General features: G+C 45.4%; 1 protein-coding gene across 1 annotated transcript in view; it reads left to right on the top strand.

Annotated features, from left to right (window-relative positions):
• Nucleotides 1-13,093, top strand: part of MAK (male germ cell associated kinase) — a 53,637-nt gene that overhangs the window by 26,688 nt on the left and 13,856 nt on the right. The window contains exons 5-9 of the mRNA XM_044295058.1: nt 4,027-4,109; nt 5,847-5,979; nt 6,637-6,808; nt 8,908-9,075; nt 11,660-11,932. Coding sequence (XP_044150993.1) covers nt 4,027-4,109; nt 5,847-5,979; nt 6,637-6,808; nt 8,908-9,075; nt 11,660-11,932 — 829 coding nt within the window. The remainder of the gene's footprint in view (nt 1-4,026; nt 4,110-5,846; nt 5,980-6,636; nt 6,809-8,907; nt 9,076-11,659; nt 11,933-13,093) is intronic.

Here is a 13,093-nt window from a genome sequence, read left to right as displayed (position 1 = left end):
GAATTAGGACATAGTCACGTAAAAGCTTCAACCTGTCACCGTATTGTCAGCCATGGTGACAGGGACAGGATCGTAACTGTCTCTGACAGCTGCCCGGCATAGCTCTCTGGCACAGGACCAACCACAGCACTCCCATGTCGGCGATCGCTGTGATTGGCCAGTCAGTGCAAACTGGCCAATCATAGCGCTTAATGCTGTAGTTGCCGGCATCTCCAGCTCTGACAAGCACTTGTCAGAGAAGGAGATCGCAACTGGAGAGAATGTGAAGAAGCTATAAAGTGATCTAAAAAAAAACCTCCGTTCTACCCACCCATCACCCGACAAGTCAGCCGCAAACCACCCACCTCTGTGACAGCGCTCATCAGACAGGCGATCAAAGCTGCAGAACCTGTGAAGAGATTCTGTGTGAAGATAAAAGTTAAAAGAAAAAAAAACTCCATTCTGCCCATCCACCACCCCAGTATTCCTCCACACATTCACCCAGAGCAGATGAACATTTATGCTGCTCAGTTCATTGGCCAGGATCCCAGCTCTTTCTATGCCAAAGGCCAACATTGGACCCCCACAAATGCACCAGAACTACGCAAATTTTGGGGCATATTTCTTAGTTTTGGCATCATAAAAAAAAGGCAAGTATTCACAGTTATTGGTCCGCAGATATATTATATAGCACCCCCCTCTACCGCACACTTATGAGCCAAACACCTATGAGGCTATCCTCAAAAATTCCTATACTTCACTGATAATATTCTCTGTCCACAACCCGAAGACCCAAATTTTGATTGACTATAGAATAAGGCCACTAATTAATCATTATTCTAGTACCTTTTCCGAATTTTATATGCCTGAGCAAAATATTGTTGTAGATTAATCCCTTGTTCATTTTAAGGGGAGGATCAAATTTAGGCAATATCTCCCAAATAAAAGGGCCCGGTATGGTATTAAAGTCTATAAGATCTGTGACAGTGCCACCGAGTATACCTACCGTTTCTGAATCTATGAGGGGAAGGACACTAAACTTGACCCCCCAGAATGCCCCCCATCGCTAGGCGTTAGTGGCAAGATCCTATGGGATCTTGCACATCCTCTACTAGACAAAGGGTATCACTTATACATAGATAACTTCTATAATAGTGTCCCTTTGCTGAAAGCCCTTTTGTCTAGAGCCACTGCAGCCTGTGGCACAATTCGTAAGAATCAGAGGGGCCTCTGCAAAACTTTTCTGGGACTATCAATTTAGCGTGGGAGAGAGCAGGGCTGTCTGCAGCTAAAATCTGCTGCTTGTGAAATATAGGGATAAGAGAGACGTCCTGATTTTAACCACAATCCATGATTGCAGCGGTACCCTTGTTCCTGTACGTGGGTCCACCACTCAAGCCAACAAACCTGTTTGCGTACAGGAGTATAATAAATTCATGGGTGGCGTGGACCTTTCAGATCAGGTCATCAACCATACAACGCCATGCACAAAACAAAAGTATAGTACAAGAAGTTGGCTGTCCATCTGACCCAAGTTGCTCTGTACAATGCATTTGTGCTCTACAGATATGCTGGCAATACGGATACCTTCATGCAATTTCAGGAAAAAGTTATCAAATCCCTGATGTTTACTGACCAGAAAGTAGGTCACAGTGCATCTGGCAGTGATGTCTGCAGGATAAATTCTGATCTTCACAACACACATTTGTGGAAGTGTATCATGACACGGACAACTTTGATTTCTAATGACCTCAGAAGAAGAATTGTTGATGCTCATGAGGATGGAAAAGGTTACAAAGCCATCTCTAATCCTCAGGCTACATGCACACGACCTTTGTGTGTTTTGCGGAACGGCACGGACAGCCATTAATATAACTGCCTATTCTTGTCCGCAAAACGGACAAGAATAGGACAGGTTATATTTTTTTGCAGACCACGGAACAGAGCAACGGATGCTGACCGCACACTTTTGCAGCCCAGTTGAAGTGAATGGGTCCGCATCCAATCCACAAAAATGGCGGCTCGGATGCGGACCAAAACAACGTTCGTGTGCATGAGAACTTAGACAGATTGTGTACAAATGGAGGAAATTCAAGACCATTATTACCCACCCTAGGAGTGGTCAACCAACAAAGTGCAGTCCACAATGTCACAAAAGAAGCCAAAGTAACCTCTAAGCAACTAAAGTCCTTTCTCACATTAGCTAACGTTAATGTTCACGAGTCGACCATCAAGAAGACACTGTACAACAATGGTGTGCATGGCAGGATTGCATAAAAGAACATGGCTTCCAATCTGCAGTTTGCTAAAGATCACCTGGACAAACCAGAAGGCTCCTGGAACAATGTTATGCGGATAGATGACAGCAAAATAGAACTTTTTGGTTTAAATGAGAAGTGTTATGTTTGGAGAAAGGAAAATACTGCATTCCAGCATAAAAACCTCATCTCATCTGTGAAACGCGGTGGTGGTAGTGTTACACTGCCATTCCAGGTCCATCGCTGCTCTGCTTCTTCTATTAGGACCATTACTGAATGAACACTACTACTCCAATTTCTCACCCCTCAATCAGTATTTTGTTGAAGCAGGCACTCGTCTCCTTGCTGTGTGCAGATATACAGCTGCTTCTACTTGCTAATCAGCTTTCTGCTATAAGACTGTGGTGCTGACCTAATTTCCTTAATTTCCTTGCCAGAGTAATTAGGTTTCTAGCTTGCTAATTTGTGCTAAGGCATTGCTGCTATGTATTGACCTCTGCCTGCTTACGGTTGTGACCCTCTGCTGCCATCCCTGACTTGAACTCAGCCTGGCGTGACACCAGCCTGTTACTGACTACGTGTTTTCCTGTTCCTTTGGAGCCTTGCATCGGTGTCTCTGACTCCGTGGGTCAGCTGTCAATCATACCATGGCTAATCCAGAAGGTAGCGATCTGTTTATTCCCTGCAGCGAAGTCCAGATCCCTGTATAGGGGTTAAAGGGTAAATACCAGGGAGTCACCATTATAACTCCTTAGGTTTAGCCCATAGTCAAACAGGTTGGTTAACACAGTGGTTTTACACCCACTGCGGTAACAAGTAGTATCATGGTTTGGGCCTGTTTTGCTGTATCTGGGCCAGAATAGCCATCATTGATGGATCAATGAATTCTGAATTAAACCAGCAAATTCTAAAGGAAAATGTCAGGACATGTGTCTATGAGCTGAATCTCAAGAGAACATTGGTTTTGCAGCAAGACAACGACTGTAAGCATACAAGTCGTTCTACGGAAGAATGGTTAAAGAAGAATAAATTCTTGAATAGCCAAGTTAAAGTCCTGTCTTTAATCCTATAAAAATGTCCTGAAGCGAGCCGTTCATGGGAAGAAACCAACCAACATAACGGGCTAGAAGCTTGTATGGAGGAATGGGCTAAAATGTACAGTTACTGCCTCACAAGGGGTTCACACCAGATACTGAAAGCAAAGGCTCACATACTTTTCCCACTACAAGTTCCGTGGACTCCAGTGGCCTGCTCAGTCTTCTGGTGGCAGAGACCTGTGGGATGAGAGATTCATAGAAAGAATGTTGACATGGATCAGAACCAATATATAGTATGTATCTATCAAACCCATTATGAAGGGTGTATGTAATGAAATTGCCACTGAGTGTATATCATAGATCACCAGACTCACATTTAAGGGTTTGTCCTAAGACTGCAACTTATCACCTAAGTAATAAGTGATGATTGCTGGGGGTCCCGAGTACAGTGCTTGGCAAACCCCAGGAGTCCCATATGGTTTGAAAGGAGTGTCGAAGCACATGCTTGACCTCTACTCCATTCAAACAGGGATCTTGTGATCGTTGGGGTCCTGCTGATCAGACACTTAACAGATTTACTGTGGATGAGTTTCAATCATAGTTCAACCCCTATAATCAGATGATCCAACTAGAAGTCTATGATCTGGTGACAGAACTTGGAAATGGTATAAGTGACCTTGAAGTAGATTCTCTTTTCTTTACATTTCTGTTCCTTCTGTTTTCTTTGCTTTCCTACTTCTGCGTCCTGACAGAGAGAATAAGATGTTCACTGAGAATGAAATAAGGAACATTATGTTTCAGGTGCTCTCTGGTTTAGCCTTTATACACAAGCATGGTAAGCTTTTCTTTTGCATCCCGCATCTACCGTAATTTAGTTGCAAAACGATGATAATGTTTTTTTACATAAACCATTATAAGCTGTACTTCTGGCCAGTCCTGCAGTACGCTACCCACCCACCCCCTCGTGTTATCCCCTTCCCCATCTGTGTAACAAATTTTATAATGTCTGCTAACGTCTCTTTTTTTAAACAGTTTGTCTTACATTTTTTGTATATATATGGGACAGAACAAGTAAAAATAAAATCATTACTCATCTCATGGATCCCCCGCCATTCTGACGTTTACTAGGAAATGCCTGCTAGACCGATCACTGACTGAGACAGGTAGGCCAGTGATTGGATTAGCAGGCATCTCCAGACACTTCCTATGCACACAAACGTATTTTCTTTCCGTGTCTGTTCCGTGTTTTTTTTTTTTGTTTTTTGCGGACCGTGTGCAGAACCATTGATTTCAATGTGTCCTCAAAAAAACGGAAGGCACTCCGTATGCATTCTGTTTCCGCATGTCCGTTCCGCAAAAAAATAGAACATGTCCTATTGTTGTCCGCATTACGGACAAGGATAGGACTGTTCTATTAGGGGCCGGCTGTTCTGTTCCGCAAAATACGGAATGCACACGGATGTCATCTGTATTTTTTGTGGATCGCAAATTACATACTGCCGTGTGCATGAGCCGTAAAGCTGGGACCAGGAAGTGGAGAGCAGCCAGGACAGGTTGGAACCACAGCGGTGGGGACATTAGTGAGGTCCGTTTTTTTTTTTTATCCCATATATATAAAATAAAATGATGTGACAACCCCTGTAATGTCTCAAATAGTTCTCAAACATGATTACATGCCAGTTTCTAATGTTAGGGGCCACAGCTGCATGTAGGGGGCTTACATAGTGTACAGCCCTTTTTCCATACAAACGACTGTATATAGGTCAGATAGATCCCATATCCAGTCCTTCATATTATAGAGACCATGTTTATCCGCTTGTAAGGACCGATGTATTGCCACATGTAGAGCTCTGTAAGCAGCACTAAGCATATTTAGTGTCGTCATGTTGTAATCTTCTAGTGCAGTATCCTGTACTTTCCCTCTGATATTTTGCTTTTACCACTTCTTCTTAGGGCTCATGCCCACGACCGCTGCCCCGTCGTGACCGTATTGCGGCCCGCATACGCCAGGTCCGCAATACACGGGGCACCGGCTGTGTGTGTTCCACATCACGGATTCTGACCCACTCACTTGAATGGGTCCGCAAATCCGGAGATGCAGTGCGGAACGGAACCACGGAACGGAAGCACTCCATGCGTTGGATGCGGCTGCCCCGTGGTCGTGCACAAGCACTGAGCGCTTACGCTCGTGGGCATGAGCCCTTATCCTACTTTGAGTAGCTTTAGGGCAAATGCACACGATCAAGATTTGTGTGCAGAAAATCCGCACTGAAATCTGTGCAGACAATCCGCATCAATTGGTGTGGATTTAATGCAGATTTTACTCTCCCCATTGACGTGAATGAAGAAAATCCACATCAAATGCGGTCAGGAAAAATAAAATAAATTGACATGCTGCACACAGAAAAAAATCTGCATCGTGTACATGATGTACAAATTCTCATAGAATGCAACGTACATGACCTATCGCTGTCCTTTACATATATAAATATATATATATAATATATCTTATTGGCTATTGTTTCAAGGAGTAAAATGATGCACTGACACCTTTCTCCTAAACTTAAATTAGGGTTTTTTCATCGTGATATGAAGCCAGAAAATCTTCTATGTATGGGTCCTGAGCTGATAAAAATAGCTGATTTTGGATTAGTTCGGGAGCTGCGATCTCAACCCCCTTATACAGATTACGTGTCTACCCGATGGTACGTTAAAGACTCTACTGTTTATATATGGAGAGACGTCTGTTTAGCTGTGTTACCTCTTGTGTCATCAGAAAACGTCAAATTCTTTAAATCAAGTTTTTATGTTAAACACATTTTTTAAGAGTTTTCGGTGATGTTACGTTATATTTAATTTTTAATGTCATCTGTATAAAAAAAAAAAAAAACATTAAATTGTGCCACGTCTTGGTCTCAACAGATCACTTTACAGCAGTTATCTGCTTATCTTTACAGGTAGAATGATAGATATGCCCTCTATATAGATAACACAGGATCCACCATTCCCAGTAGGTGATATCACAGCTTTTCTACTCCCTCTTCTAGGCATGCTCTGTGACCAGTGTAAACTCTACCATGGTAGTCAGTGGGTTCCCCTCCTGTCCATTTTCTCTACGGCCCATGGTGGCTGCTGTAAAGCATATCTCTAAATGCTGTTAACCGCAGCTCAGGCATGATGGCCGCCCCTATAATGATATTCAGTAAAAATAATTTTAAAAGCATATTTGAAAAAAATGGATGTGTTACTATTTGGTTCTATATATATCGGTGTCACGTTCCCTTTAAGAGCTCAGGCACGTGTCACACTACAGAGCTGTAGGCCGCAATGTGTATCTATTTCATAGATTTGGTTTCTTCCAGGTACAGAGCTCCTGAGGTGTTGCTGAGGTCTCTGGTGTACAGCTCTCCAATAGACATTTGGGCAGTTGGCAGCATCATGGCCGAGCTCTATACGCTTAGACCACTTTTCCCAGGAACAAGTGAGGTTGATGAGATCTTCAAAATTTGCCAGGTTCTAGGTACACCGAAGAAGGTAAGTCGGCCTCTGTTATTTACTGAATATAAAGGTGCATTCAAACACCTGTGAGGCCCCTTGCAGACGAGCGTGAGCGGAATAGGTCCAGATGCGTTCAGTGACAAATGCGCGACTTCGCAAGCAAGTTCATTTAGTTGCAATCTCGTTCAGTCGTTTAGTTTTTATCGTGCGGGCGCAGTGCGATTTAATGCATTTTGCACGAGCGTGATAAAAAACTGAAGGTATACAAACAACATCTCTTAGCAACCATCCGTTAAAAAACGCCATCGCATCTGAACTTGCTTGCAGATGCGATGCGATTTTCACGCAGCCACATTCAATTCTATGGGGCCAGCTTTGAGTGAAAATCGCAGAAAATAGAACATGCTGCGATTTTCACGCAACGCACAAGTGATGCGTGAAAACCAACGCTCATGTACACAGACCCATTAAAATGAACAGGTCCGGATTCCGTGCGGTCGCATCACGCATTGCACCCGCGTGGAATACTCGCTCGTGTAAAAAGGGACCTAAGTGTTTTGCGGTCCACAGATCAGCAAAACACGCATACCTGCCGCGCGCACGCCGCATCACAGTGCAGACCCATTGACTTTAATGGGTCCGTGGTCCGCATGTTGAGGCGAAATATCGGACCTGTTCTAACTTTTGCATCGCTGCCGCATGGATGCGGAAACGCACTGAAAGGCTATTGTGTGCTTCTGCTTCTTCACAACATGCGTCCCATGGACCCATTAAAGTCCGTGGGTCCGCACCATGAAGCGGCATGCACCCGGCCGGTATCCATGTTTTACGGATCCACAATTTGCGAACTCCAAAACACTTATGGTCATGGGAATGCACCCTAACAATGAGACATGAACCTTTGAGCCAAGCACGGGAGTAAGTACAAAAAGCGAAGCAGTAGTCTTTCATTTATACTTCTCTCCTCTGGCTTCATCAGATCTCAATCTCTTGCCCATAGTCAGGATTCAAATTAGTTCTGTGGTAATGGGTTTTGAAAAGGAGGCTAAAGAAGCTATTCAGGCGGCTGTATTTTATATGCCCATATTAGGCCTCCTGCACACGAACGTATGTGTTCCATTCCGTGGATTCGGTCCCCAATACACAGAGAATGTAGGTGCGGCCTCCGGGACGGATCCAGACCCATTCAACTTGAAGGGGTCCGTGATTCGCCCATTCCGCAAAAAGATAGAGCAAGTTCTATCTTTTTGCGGAACGGAACCCCACAGAAGCACTCTGTAGGGTTCCGCATTTCCGGATTTGTGGACCCATTCAAGTGATGCGGAATGCACACGGAACGGTGTCCGTTTATTGCAGACCCGCATATGCGGTCTGTACTAAGGAAACGGAACACATACCTTCGTGTGCAGGAGGACTTAGACTAAGTTCACACTTCAGTTATTTGGTCAGTTATTTCTATCAGTTAGTGCTTATGCGCAAAAACGTATTTTCTTTCCATGTCCGTTTTTTTTTTTGCGGCACATATGTGGAACCATTCATTTCAACGGGTCCAGGAAAAAAAAGGAAGTTACTCTGTGTGCATTCCGTTTCCATATGTCCGCATTACGGACAAGGATAGGACTGCTCTATTAGGAACCAGCTGTTCCGTAAAATACATACGGTTATGTGCATGAGCCCTTATTGTGTGAAAATAACTGAAGTGTGAACTGGGCCTTAATATATGTTCAGTTGAATGCAGCAGCCTTGGGACAGGGACCTCCCGTTCTTGACTTTAGCGAGGATCCCACATGGCACATCCTGTGTGAAACAGGGATACCGCTTAGGGCTCATGAACACGAACATATTTTTGGTCCGCATCTGATCCGCATTTTTTTTTGTCAGATGTGGACCCGATCAATTCAATGGGGCCACAAAAGATGCGGACAGCACGCCGTATGTCCATTCCGCGGCCCTGCAAAACAATAGAACGTGTCTTGTTCATGTCTGTTTTAGGATAGGACAGTTCTACAGAGGGCTGGACCTTCTGTTACGCAAAATGCGGAACACACACAGCCGGAATCTGTGTTTTGTGGACCGCAAAAGCGGCAAGCTATAAATGACCACGTATGATGTAGCCTTTTTTTTTTACTCCTTAGAATGACTGGTCTGAAGGTTATCAGCTCGCAGCTGCCATGAATTTCCGCTTCCCTCAGTGTGTACCTATAAACTTGAAAACTCTGATCCCAAATGCTAGCGAAGAGGCGTTAACTCTGATGAGAGACATGATGCTATGGGACCCCAAGAAACGGCCCACAGCCAGTCAGGTATGTGGCTTCTCCTTTGTATTTCACATTCTGGCCATTCTCTTAGTTTATAGTTGTGGCATATTCTACTTTATGTCATATGTCACTTTTAGGGATGAGCGAATAGACTTCGGATGAAGTCGATTCATATACTGTAAAACTTTGTTAGAATACTGTACGGAGCGGGCGCTCCGTACAGTATTAGAATGTATTGGCTCCGATGAGCCGAAGTTATTACTTCGCAAAATGTTGCGAGACCTTGGGTAATAACTTCATCAATTAATGTCTACTGTTAAAAACCGTTTTCCGAACTCGGGTTTCGGTTCCAAGTGGTACCGATTCGCCCATCCCTAGTCACTTTATATACTGTATGTTACATCGTGAACTGGCAAGTCTTGTTGGCATGTCATATTTGATATTTTTTCAGAGTGAGCAAATGTGGATATTGCGATTCCCATATTGTTAGAATGGTTGGTATTTAGGGTGCCTTAACATGAAACTCATTCGTTTTTGCCTTTTTTGGCATTTTGTGCAACTGCTCTGAAAACCATCTGAATGCATGTTTAGGAGTGGCCCATGATTAATGTAAAAAAGGACAATCAGATATATAGTACATGACAATCTCATGAGATCTCCCTGGTCATTACTTCAATTGCTCTACTAGATTTATTTCAAGCTGGTGGATCAGGAGGTGTGTCCTGTCTGCTGCAGTTCAGGGGGTGTGTCCTGTCTGCACCACTTCAGGGGGTGTGTCCTGTCTGCACCACTTCAGGGGGTGTGTCCTGTCTGCACCACTTCAGGGGGTGTGTCCTGTCTGCACCACTTCAGGGGGTGTGTCCTGTCTGCACCACTTCAGGGGGTGTGTCCTGTCTGCACCACTTCAGGGGGGGTGTCCTGTCTGCACCACTTCAGGGGGGGTGTCCTGTCTGCACCACTTCAGGGGGGGTGTCCTGTCTGCACCACTTCAGGGGGGGTGTCCTGTCTGCACCACTTCAGGGGTGTGTGTCCTGTCTGCACCACTTCAGGGGGGTGTGTCCTGTCTGCACCACTTCAGGGGTGTGTGTCCTGTCTGCACCACTTCAGGGGGTGTGTCCTGTCTGCACCAGTTCAGGGGGTGTGTCCTGTCTGCACCACTTCAGGTGGGGGTGTCCTGTCTGCACCACTTCAGGTGGGGGTGTCCTGTCTGCACCAGTTCAGGGGGGGTGTCCTGTCTGCACCAGTTCAGGGGGGGGTGTCCTGTCTGCACCAGTTCAGGGGGGGGTGTCCTGTCTGCACCAGTTCAGGGGGGGGGGGGGGTGTCCTGTCTGCACCAGTTCAGGGGGGGGGGGGGTGTCCTGTCTGCACCAGTTCAGGGGGGGGGGTGTCCTGTCTGCACCAGTTCAGGGGGGGGGGGGGTGTCCTGTCTGCACCAGTTCAGGGGGGGGGGCGTGTCCTGTCTGCACCAGTTCAGGGGGGGCGTGTCCTGTCTGCACCAGCTCAGGGGGGGGCGTGTCCTGTCTGCACCAGTTCAGGGGGGGTGTCCTGTCTGCACCAGTTCAGGGGGGGGTGTCCTGTCTGCACCAGTTCAGGGGGGGGGGGTGTCCTGTCTGCACCAGTTCAGGGGGGGGGGGTGTCCTGTCTGCACCAGTTCAGGGGGGGGGGGGTGTCCTGTCTACTGCAGGAAACACCTTCCTCTAATAAACTATATTGTAAAAATCTTTAAAGGGAACCTGTCACCGGGATTTTGTGTATAGAGCTGAGGACATGGGTTGCTAGATGGCCGCTAGCACATCCGCAATATCCAGTCCACATAGCTCTGTGTGCTTTTATTATGTAAAAAAAAACGATTTGATACATATACAAATTAACCTGAGATGAGTCCTGTCCCTAAAGATGAGTCCAGCGTGAAGGAGCTTAGCACGGCACCGCATCCTCAGAATCTCCTCCTTACTCCCCGACTTTAGAAAGCCCGAGCGTGGTATTCTCGCGATGCGGGAGCTAGTGCATGCGCAGTTCCTTCCCTAAGGCTGATGCCAGCACAGGGAAGGAACACTATGATAACACTGCGCATTCACTAGCTCGCACATCGCGAGATTACGGCGCTCTGGCTTTCTGACGTCAGGGAGCAAGGAGGAGATTCTGAGGATGCGGGGCCGTGCTGGGCTCCTTCACGCTGGACTTATCTTTAGGGACAGGACTCATCTCAGGAATTTACATATGTATCAAATTGGTTTTTTTTACACCATAAAAGCACACAGAGTTATGGGGACTGGATATTGCGGATGTGCTAGCGGCCATCTAGCAACCCATGTCCTCAGCTCTATACACACAATCCCGGTGACAGGTTCCCTTTAACATCCCTGTCCCTATACTATGGTATATTAAAAAGAAACTGAAAAGACAGTTACACTTTAACAAATCTTGTGGGTTTTATTGCGTGGTTATGTTATTTTTGTCTAGTTTTTCAAGAAATGGGAAGATAAATGGCTTCTGTTTTAGAAATGCATTTGTCCTAAATAAGCCTGTGGTCGTAGTGTAGAGGTAATGGAAAAGAAATATCCATAGAAACATTTGACGTATGAATAGAAATCAATGACGTTTGTAATCCCTTTGTTCACTTACCCAGGCTTTGAGGTACCCTTATTTTCAAGTTGGACAAGCACTTGGACCTCCAGCACAAGTGGATCAGAAAAAGCCTTTAGATAAGCCGGTGCAATCCACTGAACAGCCATTATCGGAGATAATAAAGAAATCCTCCCCTCCAAAGGAAGCACCGGGAAAGATATTACCAAGTGACTCGCCTGCCCCCCACAGACCACTGCAGCAAATACAGCTGCCACAAAACACAACCAACCACCAGCTAATAGGACCCCCCAGCATCAGCAAAACCATCTCTCCAGTAAGTAACATAGTGGAGTCTGGAGTCCTTTAAGACAGTGTGATGCGGGGCCAGGAATACAGCAATCAATGATAATAAAAAAAAAAGTTGATCAGTGCACATTTAAATAACTTTTACACAGGGAAGTGTGCTGCCGACCAGCAAGCACTGGTATGAAGTCCCTACAAACGACCGTTCCTGATTATACGCCTGCGTAAAAGGCCCTTTAGTGCGCTCATAGATCTAGATTAACCATATAGATTTGATCACACCTTTCGTGTAAAGCTTCTAATTCACTTGACTTAAAGATGTTGGGTGGGATTGGCTGACCGTGCCTGGTGTATAGGGGCCTCTAGGCTGTGCCGCATGGCTGGATGTCAGGGGTAGGAAGGATTGACTGTTGTATTTCAACGTTTGTTCACATGGGAGGTAAGCTGATGCTAGAGGCGTGCAGCCTTTTCTCCTTTCCCTATTGAAGTAAACATGTATGATCAGCCACGCGTGCAGGTTTATGGTGGAATCGGGATAAGGCTACTTTCACACTAGCGTTAATATTTTACGGTAGTGAGATCCGTCATAGGGTCTCAATACCGGAAAAAAACGCTTCAGTTTTGTCCCCATTTATTGTCAATGGGGACAAAATGTAACTGAACAGAACGGAGAGCTCCAAAATACATTCCGTTCCATTCTCATACCGGAGAGGAAACCGGAGCATGCTGCAGTTTTCTTTCCCTAATAGAATGCGGAGCAAGACGGATCCGTCATGACCCTCAAATAGCTATTGGCCCACAGCTATTTTAGGCTACTTTTACACTAGCGTTATTTACTGGATCCGGCAGGGTTTTCGCTTCCGTTACTGATTATACAACCATCTGCAACCATTATGAACGGATAGGTTGTATTATCTTTAACATACCCAAAACGTCATGACCCACAATGCAAGTCAATGGGGACGGATCAGTTTAATCTGACACAATAGAAAACGGATCCGTCCCCCATTGACTTTCAATGGAGCTCATGACGGATCCGTCTTGGCTATGTTAAAGATAATACAACCGGATCTGTTCATAACTAGTGTGAAAGTAGCCTAAACTAGCTGTGGACCAACGGCTATCTCAAGTGTATGGGCAAGTAAAGAGATACCTCAATGTGTTCTACTCAAGGTCCTTGTACACATCCAGT

The sequence above is a fragment of the Bufo gargarizans genome, chromosome 5 (genome assembly GCF_014858855.1).
Source record: "Bufo gargarizans isolate SCDJY-AF-19 chromosome 5, ASM1485885v1, whole genome shotgun sequence".
In the NCBI taxonomy this organism is placed as follows: domain Eukaryota; kingdom Metazoa; phylum Chordata; class Amphibia; order Anura; family Bufonidae; genus Bufo; species Bufo gargarizans.
This window is presented reverse-complemented; position numbering and strand designations above follow the sequence as displayed.